Consider the following 22,302-nt stretch of genomic DNA (forward strand, 5'->3'; position numbering starts at 1 on the left):
AAAGGCGGGTGTTATTTACGTACTATATAATGTTAACTATTGTTACCTTTTGCCACTTGGTGTAAATTATCCCTGTAACTTTGAAGATAAGTATGTTTATTAGCTGCCTCAATTAAGGAAATATTTGTGCCATGTCCCACTGGGCATGACTATGCTAATACTTCTCTCCCCTTTACAAACCCAGTGTCTAAATCTAATTAGTTTTGAAAATCAACCCTATCAGGACAATATAGCTCTGCTATCAGTTGCCCACAGCTCTTGATAAAGGTTGTGTTCCACTGTAAGAATTTTTCAGCGGTACTCTTAAATCGCTACCCATGAGTGACAAACTAGTGATGAAAGGCTGGTTTCTAGCTCAAGGCACTAAGACCCCCCTGCCATATGTACATATTGTTTTATTTGGATGCCAAGACAACACGGTTTAAAGAAATCCATGAAGTAGTTTTAAAATTCAGTTCATACAGTACGTGAGTCTATACTTGCATTAGGTGTTGCCTAACACGTTTCAAGCCTGCGGTTTACTTTTTAAATTATACGTTTTTCAAAGCTGAAGAGCTCGCTTAACCGAGAGGTGTTGCAAAGCAGAGTCTATTGGGCAGAGCTTATCTCGGGTGCTCTGAACAGCCTCCCCCTCCATCTGCCATAGTTTGCAAAAGAGAACTTTCTGCATAGGCACAGCTCCACGGCAGCAACGGCATCAGTAACTTTCAAACAAAAGGTAGTTTAGGAGTTAATGAACATGCAGAAGAAAAGTTTTCCATGAGAGCCTGCAACTCTGATGAAGCACTGTGTAACATGTCACATACATAACTATGAAGAAGGGAAATATGATTTAATAACTTTATGCATGTTAAACCATAACATGCAGAGCACAGCCATTTAATTTTGTAATGATGCTCCTTTCCGCTGTGCTGCAAAGTCCGCTGATACAGGAAAAATAATTCTGTCTTTTAATAATACTGCTATGATAGCAGGTACAAGCAACTCCAGCCTATCTTAAAACCAGAGCGGGGTCTGTTTTAAGTGTAACACACTGATACTACATAACTTTCAACGTAGAGAATCACAGGATTGCTTAAAGCCTGACCGCCTGCAATAAGGAGCAGGTGGGACTTTTTCATTTGTCAGTGGCTCCCTACAGAAGAAACCCAAAATCTGAAAACTAAAGAGTTTTAGCCAAACTCTAAAAGTAAAATTTCTTGCAATCGTACAAAACTGATGAAGGAACGTCAGCAGAGGACATAGCTGTACAATGCCCTGCTTCTCTCAGCCCTCAGAAGTTAGAATCACAGAATCATCTAGGTTGGAAAAGACCTTGAAGATCATCTAGTCCAACCAAGTTAGAGTGCTTCAGCTGTGATCTTACACCCAGCCATCTCTGTGAAAATCCTACCCCCTTCCTCGCTCCTCTGTGACCAGGACAGACCCACCAGTAATGCAGTAATTTTGCTATCGGACAGCCAAGTGAGAGGAGCCACATTCAGGGAGGACTCTCAGCTTTGCACAGTGTAGAGCAAAAGGTGACCCTCTGTCAGCACAAGAGACCCACCACCCTGAGGACCATCCATATACCTGCTCCTGCCAAGCATCTACGGAACAGTTGCAGCACCTAAGCTGTAGATTTCTCCAGCTTAATCGGAGATTTTGCTACCTGGAAGCATATAGAAAACCTAAAAATAATAGGACTGGCATTAAAAATTATCGGAGAGGCTGTTTTCCAGATCAAGCTTTCAAAAATGGAACTGTACATGACGGAAATATTTTTGGTCTGTAAAAAGGTTTAAGAGCAATTGAGCAAGCATGCGCTAAAGACCAAATCAGATTTGTTATTCTGGACTGTCATTTCCTATCATGGTTCTCTTTTTTGAAGGCATAATTATCTAAACATGTGGCTTCTAATACTTACAATGCTCATTAACTCGACATTTGCATGTCTTGCCATTCCGGCTTTAACACAAAGGTGTTAAAGGTACCAGCTCAAAGATGCAAAGCTATGAAGAACACTAAACGTTCAGTTTTTAGCGGGGATAATACTTCCAAAAAAAGCTACCTTTCAGAATTTCATTTTGATGATGTCTCAAAACTCTTTGGACCATGGCCATCAGGAACATGTTCCATATGCTTATCCAAGGTGCCTTTGATACTTAGTTTGATCAGTAGGATAAAAGATTCCTCAAACTAGACAAGCCCTAAAAAAATTTAAATGTTTATCTGTAAAACGCAAGGGAACTCTTTGTACTTGTTTCCCCTGTTGCAGTTTAATAACAGGTGGATATAAAATCACAAGCTTCTCAAGCAGTAAATTTGTAACCACAAACATGCTCACACACTGATTAGAAGAAAAATCTGGCTGGGAGATGACAAACAGCAAATACATACAAAATTATAAATCACTAAAAAGTATCCAGTTAAGTTTCCTATTAAATTGAAAAAAACCCCCTCAAACGTAACACTGTCAGGCAATCATTTTCTCTCATTTCATATTTGGCACTTCATACTTGATAACAAAAGGATCAAAATAGTTTTGCAACTGTTGCTCTGAAAGGTAATAATTTTACATTTATACTGAGAAATAAAACAAAATTATAATTAAAAAAGCTTCCTTAACAAGCTGCAGTAAAATCACACTTTTGTTTCCTACGTACACTTTGTCTGGCAATGAGAGCAAGGCATCCAACAGCAATACAGCAGTAATTGTGCAAAAAAAGGACGGTGATATAAATCACCAAAGGTTAATGATCAGGATGTGAACAGAGGGACTTGTTTACAGAAATAGCATGCAATTTAAAATTTACAAGAGATTTAATGCCACTGCTTGGCAATCACTAAAATCAACAGCCCAGAAAACAGTGACATTAAGAAAAATATTACAGTTATAATCATTCCAAAATAAGTCAATTAGTGTTAGGGCATGCGCTTGCGATTACTTGACCCATTTGGTTCGCACTTAAGTGAAGAAAAAAAAAAATCCCCCTCCCTTATACCGAGATTACTGAGTTGTGACCTATTTTGCATTCCCTATTTCTTACACCATCCTTCTTACATGCTGTTGGAGATGGTGGCAGAGGTTTTTTTTTTTCTCTCCTTGCCTGGCTTCCAAGTAATTCTGACCTTTGACATTTGTAATAATAAAAAAAAAAAAAAAAAAAAAAGAAGTTTATAATTGTGTTGTTCAAATGAAGGTGGAGGGGGGGGAAAATATAAAATTCAATGTGCTATTATACAAAAGCCATGACGGCTGTCTTTGGTGGAAAAAAAGCAATGTAAGTCAATTTGTGAACTTTGGCACCAGGTGACCTTTAGAAATACAACAATATACAGAATTTACAAGCAAGAGTAGCACATGCAAATGACCCGGCACTGTCTCGCCTTTGGATTAGAGCTGCAAAGAGCATTATGGAGAAGGCTTGCACAAAACAAATTAAGACTGTTACTTAAATGTCACGGCACACTATTGTATTTGGCTACAGATCATTACACCTGATACTAACACTTTTAAAAACTGTAATAACTTGGGAAATATTACATTGAGTGCCCACATGTAGAAAGGGAAAATATATATATATATAAAAAAATAAATAAAAGAAGAAAATGGGTTCCTGAAGTAATTTAAACATCACCACGACTAGAGGGAAAGGTCAAAATTTAAGTAAGCTGAAAGGAACATGAATGGCAAAATAAAACGCACAAACAAAAAGATGAAAAGACCAACTGGAATGACTCTGCAAACACGAGATGAAAGCACGCATGCTTTGGGCAAATTTGATTTCCATGCCCACACTGGGTAAGGGAGAGACGCAAGTAGGACGATTTTCAGAAAAGCATTTAAAAAAAGGGGTAAGAGAGGAGGTGTTCATCTAAAACGGGTGGGTTTGTTACCTTCGGTGTTGGTGCTGCTGCTGCTGTATATATTTCGCAGGCTACCAACACGGTTTAGTTTCCAAGCTTTGCGTTTGGCTGCATCCAGAGAGCAGAAGGGGAAGAGAAAAAAAAGAGAATAAAAATAAAGAAAAAAGGAGGAAAAAAATAAATGAAAAAGGGGAGAAAAGAAACATCAAAATAGCATGTGAAGTAAAATACAAGCACAAGCCTGCTAACACGTGAAGAGCTACACACAGAAAATGCACACAGGACTATACAGCCTCTCCAATCCACGGACGATACAGAAAGCTTCTTATTGAGAGTGATTTTTTAAGTCTCTACAACATGACACGATTTGACAAGATTAAATGGATCCGCTATTGGAATAGACAAAACCAGACCAGTAGAAGTAAAAAAACGCAGGAAGTATCTGTACAGAGGATACATGACTAGACAAAACAGCTACTGTAAAATGCGATTTAACGATTAACAAAACACAGCCAGAGAAGAGCTCTTTTTCCTCCTAAAGCCTGTATTAATCACTTGCTGCCTACAGTTCACCTTTAAAACACCTTTAAACCACCTTTTTACATCATCACCTTTAAAAGTTTAGGTGATGACGTGATGGCCTTAAATCCTCATTAAAAAAAAAAAGCACGTTATTTGTAGCACTGAGCTTAGAGGCATTACTTAATTATTTTGACGAGTGTCAAGTAGACATTGATGTAATTGATGTTTGTGGTCCTCCCTTCCTCTTCCAGGCAAATCACTGCAAAATCAAAGTGTTTATTTGGAAAGTAAAAAAATATATATATTCTTTATATGAGGCAACGCCCTTGCTTTATTAGAATTGCCTCAAACTTTGAGATTCTCTGAGCTCCCAGCTGCCATTTTACAATTAGCAGAAAATATTGCTCAAAACCACTCCATTCCTGTGCTCATTAGGAGAGAGCACTTTTTCACGTTCTTTAAAATCGACATGTTTTGCCTCAAGAGTGAATTCACAGCGTGAGATGCACGTTCAATCAACAGCACGTTTAGCCGAGTTTCATCAGACAGGAACTGTATGAAACATCCGAGCACACCGTGACACTGCTGGCACCTAACAGCGACTGAAGTAACAGAGATGTCCCCTCTTCTTCACCCATGGACATCTCTACATCTGAGGAGGGAACCGTCCATCTGCTAAAAGCAATTATTTCTGTAGGCTTTCCCACCAGCACATCAGCTTACCTAGTCAAGAAATAATGATGCAGCACTGCTGGGCATGCAACTACTTTGTGAAATCTGTTTTATAGGAGCAGGGAAGAGATTGCTGGGGACAGTGACAAGTAGAAGAGCATCCAGAACTCCTTCTGAGCCCCCTCTGCCAGCCCTCCTGGCCACAGACAGTGGAGAGCTTTAAGTTTGGGGGTGAGACTTCTAAAAAGGACAGCATTGGTTACATTATGATTAACTGCTAAGAGGTGTTTGAAAATGGAACAGTCTTCCACCCCCATTCAGCTCAGAGTCTGTTATAGAGAAACTCACATGGTAAATCTGGAGTAAGACCGTTCTCCCCCTTACCTCAGGTGCTCCTCACCCTTTAGGATATGAACATCTCACAACATAGTGAGTACTGTAATTTTAAAATTTTAGTATAAAGTACAATAATTTTAAAATTTTCTTCCTACATTTATGAGAGAACTTTTTTGATGTCCCATGAAACTCAGACCAAATGGCTGATGCCACAGAAAAGGAACAGTGACGTCAAGTTATTCCAGTCTTTAGAAAAGAGCTCGATTTTTGGCTGAAGAACTAAGACTGGAAGAGAAATGCCTAAACACCCTAGACTGTTAAGCTATATACTGTTAATAAAGCCATCTGCAGACTTTAATGCTATATACTCAAAAGGGGGACTGGATGTCTGAGCGACATCCTTTATAATGTACCTTGCTGAAGTGAAAATAGTTAACGTTATCCAGAAGACTAAGTAAGATCTACCTACAAATGAAAGTTCATCAAGTCTAAAAATATCTTCATCGGGTGCATCCTTCAATATGAAAAAACTCTTCAGTTTTAAGACCTGTTTAACAAGTCCCAGCACCTAGAGAGACACAATTTCCCAGCAGAAAACTTGTTTTTCCTGAAAAACATTTACATATAAATAGGTAAAATCGAGGTTTGGCACCCCTCAGGAAGGGAAGACCGTCTCCAGTACACAAAGACCCTTTCCCAGTCCCTTTTCATTTTTCATACTTTAATGGCACGTTAGAGTACGGCCGTATGAGCAGGAAGTGAACTCGCAGCCTGGTTTTCTATTAACCTATTGATGAAATAATCCATTTTAATGTGTTAAGTGTCATGCCTTTTTCTTCTCTTTAAACAAATGGACTTTTTCGCAGTGATGCTGAGGTCCTGCTACATCCGAGTGTGTCCTTTAGCATCGATTAGGCACCAGTCTGCTTCCTCACGGTGCTCTGCTGTCTTTGAGGATTCAATAATATTATCAGCAGCAGGATTTGGACACTGCCAAGCACAGCCTGGCGGAGTGATTGATGTGTGTGCGAACACCAGGGCCCAGCTTAGTCATCCTACCCTGCCTGCCTTCAAAATTACATACTGTCTACACATTTTTGTTACCTACCAACAAGGCCTTAACGGGCACTGGAGGTCATTATTTGCCTGGTTTGTCTTTGACTTATGTCCCAGGATATTCAGTTGGTCCAGTCTGGCTTCATTTGCTGATTCAAAAGTTAATTCAACAAAAGCTTTTGTTGCCAACTCTGGACACGCACATATATATATATATATACACACACACACTTAAACAAACAAATAAACCCCAATTGGTTTCCAATAAAAAGCTATAAGAAATACTTACTTCATTATTTAACAGCAAACAAAACTCCCTAATTAGAAAGATCTTTAAGGTAGATTGATTTGAAGTATTTTTCTGGAAGCCTATTTTCTTCAAAAAAGCCACTAAGAAGTGTCTCTAACTAGAGACACTAGAAAAACCCAAACACCTCTCTCAAACATCAAATATCTGGAATGAAGTTAACTATTTCCCAGAAGACACTGGGTATTTAATTTAGCTTGTACTGAGGTAGCAACTAGTATTCTGCCTAGTATGTTGTGCTACCACAATCTGAATGACTAATGTATTTTAATAACGTTTCAAGAAAATCTTTTATTAACTTTGACACTTGCCCTGATCTCTGGCTTCACTGCTGACAGAAAAACAACACCTCGTAGCAATCAAAGCGGTTCCTCCATCCCAACCAGTGTGTAGACAAGGCATAGCAGCACAGTTTCTGCTCTTATCCAAGCTCATTAACTCCAGAAATTTAGATTGCCAAGATTAAACTCCTATCTTCGCTGGGCAAATCAATTTGTGCATCCTAACACTCAATCTGGACCAGCACAAGAAGTCATTATCTGTCACCCCATGGCACAGAGCTCAGCTTTTAACAACCCTGCAGAACAACATCGGGATCATTGCAAGCTTCGACTCGACACAAGCCATTGTCCAGCCGTTCCTCCCGGTAGTGACCACTGGCAATCACAACGCACCCAACCATAAAAGCTTTGATTGTCAGAGCCTGAAATGTGGGTTTTTTTAAGATGAAGGGTTAAAGTGATTTCCTGAGTTCTTGCGAGGAAGCTGGTTGCAACTGTATCACCTATGATGGGATGCATCATTCGTGTGGCACATATGTACTGGTTATCTTGTTCAGATATACCAGTTAAAGACCTGGAACCCATCAGATTGATTTGTAAGGAGGAAAGAATGATGCACTTCTATATAACTGTGTCAAATGTTACAACAGGCCGTATCTATATGAATTTGTTTATATCAGAAGCTACTCCTCAGGTAGGACAGAGGTCAGCAATTGTTCAATCCTACCAGAAAAATATTCAGCAGGCAGCTGAAAATCTCCACGTGCTGTAAAAGAACCACACACTATCTAAACAGACATGTCAACTCAGCCCTAGAAAGTCACACACCAACCTGGGGAGTGAATTTTCCCCTCTCAATAAATTAGAAAATCGTTGCCTTCCACCAAAACATCACCTGCGGTGCCTTGCAATGGTGCTATGCGTTTGGAAACAAGTAATTCCTGGGTTTGCATATGCGGGACAAACAAGCAGTTGCTTGTTGTTTAATCAAATTGCCTGGGTTTGTGTGTTGTTTTTTTTTTAATGTCATCCGAAATTTCATCATAATTTTTATGGCAAATGAATGATGTGAGAAATTGCAAACTTTTGTTGTGGTAAAACTCTGCAGTTCCTGCATCCAACAGGGAGGACTGGATGAGCCTGTTTCCTTCCCCATCAAAGGGATTATTGTGGGCATATAACCACAGCCTCTCTAGAAGCCCTACTGTTTCCCTCCTTCCCTCCTCCTACTTTACTTATCCAAAGCTGCTCTTGCAACTTTCTTATTTTTAATCCCAGCTTTATGTTTCAGGGATATTTGAAATGTGGTAGCTCAGACTTTTAGAAAGTACCTTGCCACCTCTCCATCTAAACACTAAAAAAACCATCCAGCTCAGTCAAATACTTGCTATTGTATAGGCCTCATCTATGATCACTTATAAGCAAAAAAGAAAAAAAAAAAAAAAAAGATTTTGCAGGTGTTGTCCATGACCTGCATCTTGCCTCAAGAGTTCACAGAAGCCCTGGCCAGGACAGATGTGTCCTGGTGTCAGAAGTTGAGCTTGGCCTTCAGCACCCACAGACTCTGCACTGAGCTAAGACCCAGGTGATGAAATACTCCAGGCTGAACACATGCTTGAGCCTCTCAGAAAAGTGTCCTTTTGTGTATTTTCTATCAGCAAATGCAGTTTCTCTGGTTGGACACTCCTTGCATACAGCTGGGAAGTGGACACAGCCCTGCAAAGCAGCATGCCAAAACATGTACAGCTACTCAGCACTTCAAAAGGGCTATTAAATATTTTTCAATGGATGTGCTCGCTATAAAATAGGGCTATTGTACCAGTCATATGTTGTTTCAGAGGGAGTTGTGTTAGCCATGGTGGCTGTCAAGTTTTCTTCAGTATTTCTTGCACATAACATTATAGGAAAGCCAGTTCAAATTGCCTGCACATAATCCTCGTTCTAGCCTCAAAACCATCGTGCTGATTCACCAAGTCCTGCCAAACAAAGCCCTGCCATTTCAGGTAAGCAGCAAGGCACGCTCCTCACACATACCCCTCTGCAAATGTAACTCAACCTTGAAGAGTCTTGAAATGGGCCAGGTTGTGTTTCCCGGAACCGTAAATCCCTTTTTTCCTCCTCATTCTGCTGCGTCTGCCAACAGTGCCAGAGAAACGCTCTGCCACAGAAGGGTGCCGAGACGCACCCACTTCATGTGATACGGGCACCAGAAAACGGCCTGTAGAGAGGGTGATTTCTAAGATCGTTGGGCAAAAGTGAATAATGACAGACAAACTGAAGGCAGAGGAGAATTGCAGCTCACCAAGCAATGTCCTGGGCATCTAGCTACCAAAATATTGCTAATGGGGGAACACCTTCAGGAGTTGATCTTGATTTGATAAATTCATCCCTCCATAAAATAGGCTTTGAGCTCTTCTGGAGTTAAGGTAAGCAAGGCTCCTGCTCTTTTTTTCTTCCACACAAACTTCTCCTGCTTGCTTATTTTTAAAATATATTACTCCCACCAATCTGTCCTGCTGTTTCACCAACGTCGTGGGAACCATATGGCTTCCAGATCTACATCTTGGACCTTTAAAAACCCATACAAATCTGGAAGAGACAGAAATGTTTACTACTGCGGCTTTCCTACGAAAACCCTGAACAAACTGCTTAAATCAAACACGACTTAGGATGCTCGTGGTTTGATGTGAAGAAATGCTACAGATTGGCCACTGCAAATGGAGAGAGGATCTGTGGCCTTAGAGCACATAAAGCATGGGGGTCACGAAGGTCCCTGCCATGACTCTGTAGGTACCGACTGGACTGACTGTCCTTGACCAGAAGCAATTCTACTCTGTTAAATATTTCAGTTTTCCAGGTCTTTATCTGCAGTTTTCCAGTTGGAAGGCCTATACTGAAGTGGAAGCTATACAGGTTATTTAATGGCTGTACAAGTCTTTGAACATCCAACCACCACTGAGAAAGAGCACTAAAAACTGAATCCAAATAGAAGATACTTAAATCTAGTGGGAGATGATTACATGTTAGGTCTCTGTCCGTTACAATAAAATGGTGGCAACAGCTTGCTGTTTCATCTGATGCTCTGGGAGGACATCCAGCTGTATCTGGAGACACCAGCAAGCCTCCATTTGCTGATGCTTTTGAGTACTCCGCTTTGTGAGCTGAACTATACTCATTTAACCTACGTGCTCTGTGGAAAATAAGCTTGTTTATATGTTTTAAATGTGTACAACTTAAAGCAAGAATAGGTATGTCAGTACATGAAGAAGAAAACTAGGTTTCGGTATAGCCTTTGTTAAGATATGGGGTAACTGGGAATCAATTAAAACCTAATCACTCCCAATTACCACATATCTTTGTATTTGTTCAGGCAATAACTTTACATCTGTGACCAACCCCTTGCAGACAAAATTTCTGTGTTTGCTTTCTTTAATAGGGATGCTATTTATTCTGGGTTAATGAATCTACTTTTCCTGTCTAGTTTTGATTGGTTAGGTTTTGTAGTAAATATGTTTACCACCACTCTGATCACATATCATTATTCCTAAAAGCAATAAATGTTTTTAGAAAGCACACTTACGTATGTGTGATCTGAGGATACATCTGTGAAGTTCTCTAAGGATGTTTAAGATACTATACTGAACAAAACATCAGATTAACCCCCTTCAACTTGCTCAAATTCAGTTCTTCATACACTTTGATAAGCAGAAATATAATTTTATTCTTAATATCTACAGTCTCACCCTAAAAATCTTCCTCCACTGCTCTATTGAGAAACTACAGATGTGTTAATGTCACCTCCGGTCTCCATGTGACAGAGTTCTTTGTTGATTAGATAAATAGTCCTCAGATAGCTGATTAAAAAATGATGTAGCCGTTAGGTTGTGTGTCCAAGCCTTGTCAGCCATGTTGGATGTTAAAGTGTGCATGAATTACATCCCTGGAGTGTGCTGAACAGTGCTGATTAAATGAGGCACGCCACAGCCCTCAGCATCAATTATCAGAAATAATAGGATCTTTTCACCTACGCTGGAGGAAGGGGGCTGGGGATGGAGTCGGCGCGCCACTTGCTTCTCAGAACATCTCATCATCATCTGCACAAAATAAATAACACTGTCCATTCACCTAAGGACGTTTGTTTATTCTTATTGTGCAACAATTAAAGGCTGAGAAGATATATGAGGAAAAACCTGCTCCCATAGCATACACCAAGGGAACATTTTTCATATAATACCTGTGTAACATCTATCTAGAAAAACAGGGGCATACAAGATCTGGATGAGAGGCAAACTTGAGCATTAGAGGGATATTTAAGGACAAACACTCTGGGACCATCTAGCTGCCACCCCACTGGGGAAAGGATTCTGTCTGTCAGCCCCTGTCCTGCTCTTCAATTCCTTTTGCATCATGAGTGGTTTCATCAGGGGCTATAAAATGGCAGATTGGGGATTTTTCTTTCAACGTGATTTGCTCAACAGGACCACGCTCTTCCGTAAGAGGCTTGAAATGATTTCATTAAGATGCAACCCAGGAGATTCTTACACCATGTAAACTTGTTTCTGCAACTGTGAAGGGGCTTCACACTGTCTTGTTTTACCCTAGGTGGAAGCAGCAATAACAAAAATTCCTCAAAAAAGGGTAAAAAAAAAAAAGCTAACCAAAAAACCCCTACCAAACGTATCTAATATATGACATTTAGAAAGTAAACCCATCTGGGATACATCGTGTTTCTGGATCTGACCAACACTAAATTTTAAAATTAAAAAAAACCCCAAACAACAAAGTGCAAGGGTCTCAAATTGGTACACTACTTTTCTGTAATTCCTAACAAATGTATACAGCATATCTATTAAACCAGATTTCCAAAGTAAAACATCTTTAAACGCCTGAATGTGACTCTAAAGTTTCCAAACATTTATGTTTAGTGCATTGGTATTAATAGACCATATATCCCAACAGACCACAAAAACTGAGCCAAAATACAAAAGATGTAACGGCTGCTAGTTATTCCATATGGTAACAGCGCCTAATATGTCCTTTTTGGACACCAAAATAATCAAAAAAACAAGCTGCTGGGCATCAAAGGAAATTACTAAAAGTGCTGAGTTACAAAAGTTGCTCAGCCCAAACATAAATAAAACGGTATGTCTGATACCAAAAAAACCCAAAAACCCTCCCCTCCAAAACTGAAATCCCTTCCAGTGCTCTATTTTAAACCCACAAAATACTCTAAAAGTAATACTTCAAATCACATTAATAGTTAATTACGTTTGGCTTAGATTCAGCTTTGAACATTTCATATGAAGGAAAAAAAATGAAAACACATTCATACTTCTACTCGTGACAGGGAAAAAAGTTATTTTAATTAAACATTTCTAAAAAATGTTTTTAATTCTTTTTTTTTCCCCTGCAAGATTCTTCCATTGGAACTTTTGCAGCAGGTAAAGAACCCACTAAACTATTTCAGTGCATTTCCAATACACTATAAACATACAAGATTCAAATCGACAAAAGTAAATGTTAATTGGAAACATTTTTCTCAGTTTTTCATTATCTGAAGCAGAAAATTATGGGTCTTTTATACACACACAAAAATCCTTTTCAACCACCTAGAAAAATTGTCTTTTAATAAAAGCTTTAAATTATACTATCATATTTCAAAGGCAACGAACAGTTAAAGCAGCTAATCAAAGGTATAATTATTTAATGACTACTACTCATGCTATCTAACAGGGCCGTAATTGCTTGGCTGTGATCACTAGACCACCAGCTTCAATACTGGAAAACAAGTACTTTGCTTGTAGCATTTGATCGACCAATTTCTAAGGTTAGTTTCTCCAACTGGGTTGACTTCACAAGGCTAGCTGAGTTATTACGGAATTAGAGAATCAGTTTGTCACCCTGCCTCCACTTTTTTGTACGCATTTCTACTAGAAAAAAACTGCAGAGGAAAGGAAAATATTTCTTTGACAAAATGCGAGTTGTCGAAATCATCATTGATTTTTTTCACTTTTAATGCCACATCACAGCTTTCTGTAAATCCCAGCTTACCCCACTCTACTAATTCAAATGTAAAAAAAACCCCCAAATGTGCCTACTGAAAATTATATTTGTATCTTAAGTGCATTTTAATATTTATTATCCATGTTAATCTACTCCAGATAGGTGGAGCAGTGTGTAAGCAGACCTTCTGACTCTGTTCCACTGTTTGTATAATGCCTTTTACAACTGAAATATGAGAAAAATAACCTTGCATCACCACATAATAATTACCAGAGTTATCCAGCAGCTAAGCAAGTGCACAGTGCATGTTGGCTTATTTTTGGTTTAGTAACAAAACACTTATGGAAACGCAGCTTGTGTCATCAAATGCTAAATAGGAACTACTGCTATTATACTTCTGCGGGACTAAATTTTTTTTTGTGCTACACAATTAAATTTGATACAAGATATTGGGCCCTCTGGAATTTCAAAGATATTCGAATTCCTATCCAATTATCTAGTCAATGTCTTGATTTCAAGATCAGTCTCATGCTTGTAATTAGTATCATCGGAGCTCAAGTGACACCACCACCCAGGATGCCACTCTCAAACCCAGACACAGCGAGGAAGCCACCCTTCTCAGCTCTGCACCTTGCAGCCAAATACGATTCCAGGATGAAAGAGACACCAACTGAGACTTGTTCACACCACTACACCTGGCCAGAATTACATTTGTGACAACAAACCCTGTCTGATGTGACATCAGAACTGCTTGGCTTTTGAGATCTTTATGGGCAAGGCTACCATTATACAATGTAAAATGCACCATCACTAAAAAAACCCAAAACCCAGTGCATTTTGAAGAAGAGTAGGAAAAAGCATTGCATGGGATGGCTGAAGAGGAAACGGAGGATGGGGGAAGCATCTGGGACACAAAGGAGAGGAAGCTCAGAGGAGCGAGAGTGGGACATACGGGGGGCGAGTGTTATCCACCATCAGCCTACCTTTTTTCTGCTGTTTAGACACAGTATTGACTCCGTGAAAAGAGAAAACGCTTCCTTGCTTATCCCACAGAGAACCACTAGTTTTATGGCATGATGGATTTATTCCCGTTTCGGACCATCAGTTTCATCTATGGGTAGGGAGACGACAATCTTGCCCGTTATAGGCTGATAAACAAGGAGCATTTAAATCCATTAACCAAAGACGCATTGTTCTGCACCCTTCTCCCTCTGAACAAAAAGCAGCCACATTTTGTTGGTAGTACAAGCAATTACTGTCAAGAAAACAGTTACAAAACAACAGACAGAGCTGTTTCTGCTCAAAGGAGTTATATTCTCACTGCTCACTTTTAAAAGATCTACTCAGTGCAGGCATCTTGAAATTTCCCAAGTATCTGGCCATTGCTTTTTCATGAAATTTCTTTTCCAATGTTTATTAGGTGTCAGAGTGGAAATACTGCAAACTAAAAATAAAATATACTACAATAAAGTAGTATCGTTGGGCTGAATTAAAGCCCAAAAGAGCATGTTTGTTTTCTCATGTGGTAGAAATAACATAACTTGTTTGAAGATAAAAAATATTTATGTATGAAGTAGGATGGGAAGGTGCTCTCTGCATGATCAATGTGCTTCACAGCAATTTCTGTCACGGTATCTTAGAAGAAACAAACCAAAGCTGAGCCAGTACGCAGGCAGCAAGGAACACCAATATTTATGTAATTCTTACAGTTCTCATTTCCTTGAGATTTTTTGTAGATATAGATGATGAAGAGTGAGATTTCTCCAAAGACCTGGGTATACTGCTTATCTTGGATTTATTTTGTTCAGCGTTTAATAAAATGATCTTAAAATGATAAAGGAGACTTCCCACTACTGTCATTGTCATCAAAGGAGGCATGTAAGTTGTCTACAGAGGTCTTTTAAGATAGCATAAAGCTACGTTAGGCATTAAGAGTCATGTTGTTAGTCCCAGCTTTTACTTATTCTGAAGTTTCAAATAATTATAAAATTGACTAGAAATCAGAATTTCCATTACTACCATCTCCCATTTTTCTCACATGTTTAATCCATACCATCCACACTACTGTAAAAGGTAAGCTCACACTATGCAAATAAGAACTTGAATAAAAAGCACAGCTGCCTAAGATTTCACAGTGGCCTCTTCTGAAAACGCAGTTGTTGTCCATATCAGCTCCTAAGGATCATTAGATAGCAAAACTGTAAAGCATAGGCAAGATAACTTCACTAGAGGATCCAAACCTTGCTCAACAACTCAAGCCAGTTCAAGTCATGCGAAAGAAACACCTTGTGCTGCACCATTTTAGAAAACGCTATCCATAAGGCATCTTAGAAACGGGCTCATTTGAAGTGTTTCCATCCTTTGCAAAAATCCACCCCATGATCCAGGCTCATTAGCAGTTTGCCCTCCAGCACAGTAAGCAGTGACAGGCATGCCTAAGGAGCATGCACACACAAACCTCTTTTGTTTGTTCTTGGGGAATCATGTCCATATGTGAGCAGACACAGCACTACGTTCCACTGGAGCTATACATAACATGAATTCTTCGTTAATTTTCATCACTTGTAAAAATATGCAGGAGCCAATCTGCCGGTATTAAGTGTTTAATAGTTTAGCATGTTACTCTGCTTGTGATGCAACTTCCCATGTTAGTACAGGGATTCCTCACTGGAGAAATTCCAGCTGGAGAGATTTATTGTGTCAAGGTCTTTTCCTACAAACTACTAAGCCATCTGTAATGATTATTTCTCTATAAACCTCAACGCTCGTGCTAAAACAGGAAGGTCACCATCTCCCCTTTTGCGTGAGCTTCTACATCAGCCTGCACTGACAGAGAAGGCAACTTCCAGTTCCTTCCCTTAGCTTCATCAGAAAACACAGAGCTGCAGGTCCTGCACTGCAAGGAGGACAACCTGAGGCACAGAGGGTTTGCTGGAGCTGTGAATTAGGTAGCAGCTCCTGTCTAGCAGCACACCCACAACACCTGCACTTAAGTGTGCTATCAGTAAATCTATTCATTTGCATTTTAGGACTCCCCAAAGACTGCAAAAGTGAGCAGCTAGCTCGAAGCAGGCAATGGGACAAAGCAGCACAGACCTTTCACAAGCAGTTTACAGATTAGCCAACTTAACTTCCCAAACTCACTGCCCAACTAAGGGTTACTACAATGACCTACAATGGAGCCTGAAGGTCTCTGTCTCGTTGGGCAGGTAGTCTTAACCCGGGTCTCTTCCTACAGAGACACTAAGTATTAAGACTCTTCCATTTTAAACTTCTGGCGGGAATAGTAAAATTCTTTCCAAAGGTGGATTCAACGTTCTGTCTCTTCTCCATAGATTGCATCTGGTTTCAAAGGGCTTCACGTACAGGAAGCTACCACTGCCAGGGGTTGTATTGGATGAGGCTCCTCAGATTTACTGAAAGTTGTTCATTTACACCTAACCAAACTATAAAAATCACAAATCGAAGATATTCTTGACATGCTATTACCCAACATCTGCCCAGGCACTGTTTTGAACAAATCCAACAAGATCAGGGTTAACCTCTGAGTCTCTGCGGCTGCTCTCAGATGAAGGTTATCATTCCTGTAATTTGACTTTTTTCAAAAGCTGCGGTTGCAGAAAATCCCTGGGGAGATGCTGTGATTAGCTTTAGAAAGAAGAAGTTGGAAAAAGGAGGATGCAATTTTATATTTGCATATTTTAAATACTGCGCATTTTGTCAGGGCGTACACAAACACCACCTGGCTGCGTGATAAAGCAAAAGCGGGAGGCTCAACAAATTAAGAAACTCACACCTAAGTTGCGCTGCCTTTCATCTTTCAGTAAAACACTGAGTAACAACTGCATTTTGCCTGGAAAGATAAATACTAAATCTTGCATTTACATCAGCTGCTAGTGTCAAAGGCTTCCTTACTAGCCAAAGCTCTGAGTTGTTAACTACTAAATGGCTAAATGACAATGGCTGTTACTAATCGCTTATTGAATAATGAAAGTGACACAACTGATAAAAGGTTTCAATCCTGGAAAAAAATGATTTATAGTATTTCACTCTACTGGCACTGTTATTTGTATGACAAATGGTTGGACAGACACCAGTTAATCTCTGCACACCTCCAACTCTGATGTGGCAGCTTCTGCCGGAGCATCCAAATAATCAAGAACCGCTAACAATACAGCCACGCTGTCGCGAGGGGCTGAATGCTGGTATTTTATCAAGGCTGATCCCCAAATCAATTTACGCAATGGTTCTTTTTTTTTTTTTTTTTTTTTTTTTTCCAGCGGGGGGAGGGAGAGCATGGCGGGAAAGAGGAGGAGTATCATAAAAATGGGAAGCTGCAGCTTGCAGATAGGTAGATCGGCCACGCTCCCCTAGCACAGAAATGAAATCATCAATACAACTAAGGCATTAATGATTTCAGAAAGCTCAGTATAGTTTATAGATTTTTCTTGATGGCAAAATCCGAACTGCAGCATCATACAGAGCTGTCAAGACTGTTATGTTGTAGTGTAATATCACATTGCCTGCTGTGTACTGCAAATCCCATTTTCCCCTCAGATGGGAGAGAGGGATGTGGCTGCTTTTGAGGCAGTATGAGGCAGGATTCCCCCCCCCTTCCCGCCTTGAGAAATGAATGAAGCTTTATATTTATAAGCAGTCCATCAACAGTAGCTTTATCTCATTGGTTATATCAGTATCATCCTACTTCCTGCAGAAGTCAAACCTATTTTATCAAGCCAGTCTTTCAAAAGCAGCAAACCCCTCAGAAAGCTGGTTTTCCTGGAGTTTGCATGCTCTTGTGTTATTTTTCAACTTTGCACCCAAAATTTGTGATTTTTCTTATTAAAAAAAAAATCATATTGACTTCTATGTGATGAAGAAAACCAGCCCAAGTAAAGAAAAAAAACCTATAGTGAGAGAATAAAATTCTCATTTTGCCAATGGAACAAGTGATGGACCGAATGTTTTTATATTCACGTGATGCAGTCAGACTGGTATGTACATCACTATAATTCAGCACCTTGCAAGTGATTAACTAAAACACCAACACAATCCCATTAGATTTAAAAGCAGCTTCACACATAGCAGCAGTAGTAAGATAACTTACTTCATCATCTCATTTTGCTGCTAAAAAAAAAGTTATATTTAAAATAAACAGCCTATTACAATCCAACTAAACCACAATAAAAAAAAGCTTTTACACGAATGCCAAAGGGTCAGGCAGTCTCATCATATTTAAAGGTTACACAATACTTGAAGTGCCCATGTAGATTACAGCCTACACAGGCAAGTTTTCACTCCGTTCTCCACTATCTGCACATATAGGCCTTAACGTAGCGCAGCCCTTTGCAAAGTTTGCCTTTGTAGGAGGCCAGTGGTAATGTATTTTGATCACCTGTGCTCAAGCCATGAAAGAAGAACATTTTAACAAACAGAGGTTGAGGTTCACACGAGGCAGACACCAGGATGGTGAATCAGTAAGAGTGGATGCTGTGATGGGTCTTCAAAGCGAAGAGTGGCAGCTCGTCGTTGATGTGATACAGCAGAGGAGGCCTTTGGGAAGGACACCAAGCAAAGCGTGACATGGGAAAAGTGACAGGCCGAGGGAGCGACTGTTGTAGCAGCATCTGGATGGAGCTGAATGGGTACCACATTCATCAAGGCCAGGAAAAAAGATGCTGCAGCGACTGAGATATGAGATGGTGAAAGAGTTCCGAGTCAAAAGATGAAGCCCAGATCACATACTTCAGCAATACTCGAAGAGCTAAAGATGGCATTTTTCTAGGTCACGGTGACATGGAAAGGACATAGCATTGCAGGGTTTAAGGTAGTTTGTCAGCTGCACAAGGAGATGTGCACCCAGTGGTGAGTTCGGATACAGAATACAAAGCCCCACACGGATGAATCTGGGTCGGCCAACAGAAAGACAAAAGCTCAGTCTGTGTGTGCGCGTCCCCTGACAAAGCAGAAGTAGCAAGAAGAATTTTCTTCAGAAGGCCTAAAAGATCCCTGGAGAGGTAAAAATCTTACAGGCTGCACTCCCGCTAACAGGAGAAATAAGGATGGAGCATGAAGACGACTAACATAATGGGAAGCAAGATAAAAATCACCCACAACACCAAACAGCATGTGGCTGAAAATAAAACCCAAGTCAACTCTTCCCTGTGCTTGGATGATGGATACCCATTTATAACTGTTTCTTGTGATCTACTGGTTAGCCATTTCAATCCTTTTTATTTAAATTACATTGACTCTTTTTCTAGTGCTTGTACAACTTTCTTCTTTTAAGTTCACATTATCAGGCGGGACTAACTTAATATATTTGCTCTTGAAAGATATTTGCGATAACGTAGCATTAACAATCACTCAGCTTCTCAGTTTTTTATCTCTTGACAATCTCCTGTAAGAGATTTAGACAACTCTGTTACTTACTCTGCCAATGGAAATTATTTTCTGATCATATCACATATCAGCCTTCCCATTATTTTGCACAGGATCAATATGAGGTTAAAAAATACATAGATTCTTCAAGAACCCTTCCCTCTTTTCAGCTACAAGAATAATTTTTTTCCAGTTGTCTGAAACACCCCCACTGCTACAAGATCGTTATATGACAGTTGATTAGAAAGCTCCAAGTCAACTTTGCAGTACTGACCACAGCTAATCTGGTTGTGCAGATATAAATAATAATAATGAAATAAATACATAAACAAACACACACACCTTAGATGTTCAGCTGTTGCATTAACTGTTTTGAAGAACAAATTTAAGGTAAGGTGAATTCTTATTTTTTCCAATGATAGAAAATTTCTTGCTTTTCCTTTTTGACATCACAATTCATTATTACAGTCTTGTGTCAAGCATTAGATTCATATCATGGCTAGAATTTATTTGTTGCTGATGAATTTAAGAAATTCCTCTTTCATCAACCTTACAGACCTCACATTCTACAGACCATCCATTCTTTCTAATATCTTTAATTTCCTTTATCAACAATTTACATTTCCTATCTACTGATTCATATTCATTATCATCACCTTCACTATCCTTCCCATTGACACTTTCTTGAATTGTTTCCTCCACTTCCACTTTTAATCATAATGCTTTTTAAAATACAAGCATCCTTTTCAATGCAGAACTGTAGGTCTTTTGCACTTAATCTTTCCTAAATATTTCCAGGTAATTCACATCATTATGTTTAACCTCTTCTCCCACACAAATTCTCTCACCATTGTTCATGGTTATAGAAAACAAGCCTGTTAAGAGCTTTGAGTTTGTGTACATACATATATATGTATTAATGAAGAGAACTACGCTGTGTTTGTTCACGGCAGAGGAATTAGGCTCGTCTTGTACAATCTCAACTTCGAGCACATGACTTATTGCCCAGGTGGAGTGGGACTAATGACATTTAATTATTTACTCTGCATCTCCTAGGCATCGTAAGGTATTAGCATGACCATGCTGTATTCTTCTAACCCATCAATCAGCCCTCTAAAAGAAAGCAGAGGCTTTCACCCTTCCACGTGGAGTTAACATGGAGGTAGCTGCAGTAATTGATGGCACAGAAAAACCATGACACCTAATAGTACGAGATTACTGTCAAAACACTATGCAAATATAATAAAGGTTGATAGACTAGCAGATTCCTTCTCTTATTGGGCCTAGCTGCATGTGCACACTAAGTTAAGGACTGCTTGCTTGGTGGGCAACATCAAACGGGTTTGGTAAAGAAACTAGGCATGAAAAACCAAGCAAAAGCAAGGTGCTGTCGTAGGTAATAGAAAGCCTGCTGATGGGAAAATCAGAGCTATCAACCACAGACTGGGCTGCTGGGTTCCTTCCAGAATGATAAAACACACCTTCTCCAGGTAAGCCGTGACGTCACCAAGAGGATACAAAATCCTTAAAAATGCTGTAAGCCATACAATCAGCTTTTCCTGCTTGAAACGGGAATACACTGGATGTACTGAAAAATCATGAGTAATTGATTTAAGCTCTCAGGTTAGTATTACTGGCAAACAAGAGAACCTCACCCTATTGACTGATCTAGCATAAACCTGGCTGGAAAGCAGTTTCAACCAAAAAAGTGGAGGGGAAATAATGAAACCTGTCCCCACAGACATACAGCTGAGATATAAACAGGGATTTAAAGGGAAATTTTCCTAGTAAATCTCTCAGCCTTTCCACAGTTCTCATTTCACCCTAGTTCATTCCTCCCACCCCCTTGCAGAAGTGGCTAGACTTCTGACTTGCATTACCATTACGGAGGCCGCACGGTGTTTGGCAGCACCTTTTACTTGCAGATAAAAATCTCCATCTCCTCTTTCCCCAAAGCTTTTTGAGAGAAAAAAAAAAAGGGGGATAAAAAAATAATCATTTCGGATTTGTCAATCAAAATCTCAGGCTTCAGCATACTGTGTTGGTTGATGTGTTAGGTCAGACCTACAACGCTCTGAAAAATGAGTACCTGGCAGGGACTAAGAGCTAGGAGATGACAATTCCTAGATGCTGAACGTGGCATTGCCCTTGAAATGACAAAACCCCTCTGTACCTCGCAGGGTCTCCGCGACCTACTTCACTCTGGAAGGATAACTGGAACGAACAAGAATTCTCTCCTCCTAATGCACCGCAGAGTTAAGTTTCTTGTATATTCAACATCCTCCTACAAGCAGGACCAAAGCACAGAACAATTTTCACAAGCAGAGCCTCAAAGAGACCAACGAGCTGGCTCCTGCGTTGCTCAGAAGATCATTTTGGATTTTATTCCAGCTCTGTTCGGGCTCTGGGGGACAGTTTATGTCAATCTTTTCTTCTTTTTTCAAAAGTATTGTAAGTTAAACTTTGGGCCTAACAACCTTGACAGCGTCCCTTTACATTTTTTAGACGAGCCATTGAGTAGCATTATGACAAATTATGGGACCTGATGATATGTAACAAGAACATCTCCTCCAGTCAAAGGCTGTGGAGGAAATAAAAAGCCTGAAAGAAATATTTCTGGCAAAAAAAGAAACTTTTTCCTCTTCATTAGTATAAGGAATTGCAGATGGTGAAGTACTTCAATTAACCATGAAGTAGGGTTTCCTTGTACGACGACTGTATTCACTTAAGACAGCACGTAGAAGACACAAACTCTTCTTTTGCTTGTGGAGCTATACAGACAACATGTGAAAACCTTTGAAAATCATCTTATTTAGAAGCAAAGTTGCCTTTATGTAGTATTTTCTGTACTTCTCTGCTATCATTCTGCATTACAGAAATAATCTGTCAATGTTT

The 22,302-nt window shown here is 39.6% G+C and overlaps 1 protein-coding gene across 9 annotated transcripts in view; it reads right to left on the bottom strand.

The window, feature by feature from the left end:
• Positions 1–22,302, bottom strand: part of AGAP1 (ArfGAP with GTPase domain, ankyrin repeat and PH domain 1) — a 399,779-nt gene that overhangs the window by 58,589 nt on the left and 318,888 nt on the right. For 6 of the 9 annotated variants that reach the window (XM_074829814.1, XM_074829813.1, XM_074829817.1 and 3 more), the window contains one exon: positions 3,880–3,957. The exons of the other annotated variants lie outside the window; for them this stretch is intronic. In XM_074829814.1, coding sequence (XP_074685915.1) covers positions 3,880–3,957 — 78 coding nt within the window. The remainder of the gene's footprint in view (positions 1–3,879; positions 3,958–22,302) is intronic. 9 annotated transcript variants of the gene reach the window in all.

Source organism: Strix aluco, chromosome 6 (genome assembly GCF_031877795.1).
Source record: "Strix aluco isolate bStrAlu1 chromosome 6, bStrAlu1.hap1, whole genome shotgun sequence".
Lineage (NCBI taxonomy): Eukaryota > Metazoa > Chordata > Aves > Strigiformes > Strigidae > Strix > Strix aluco.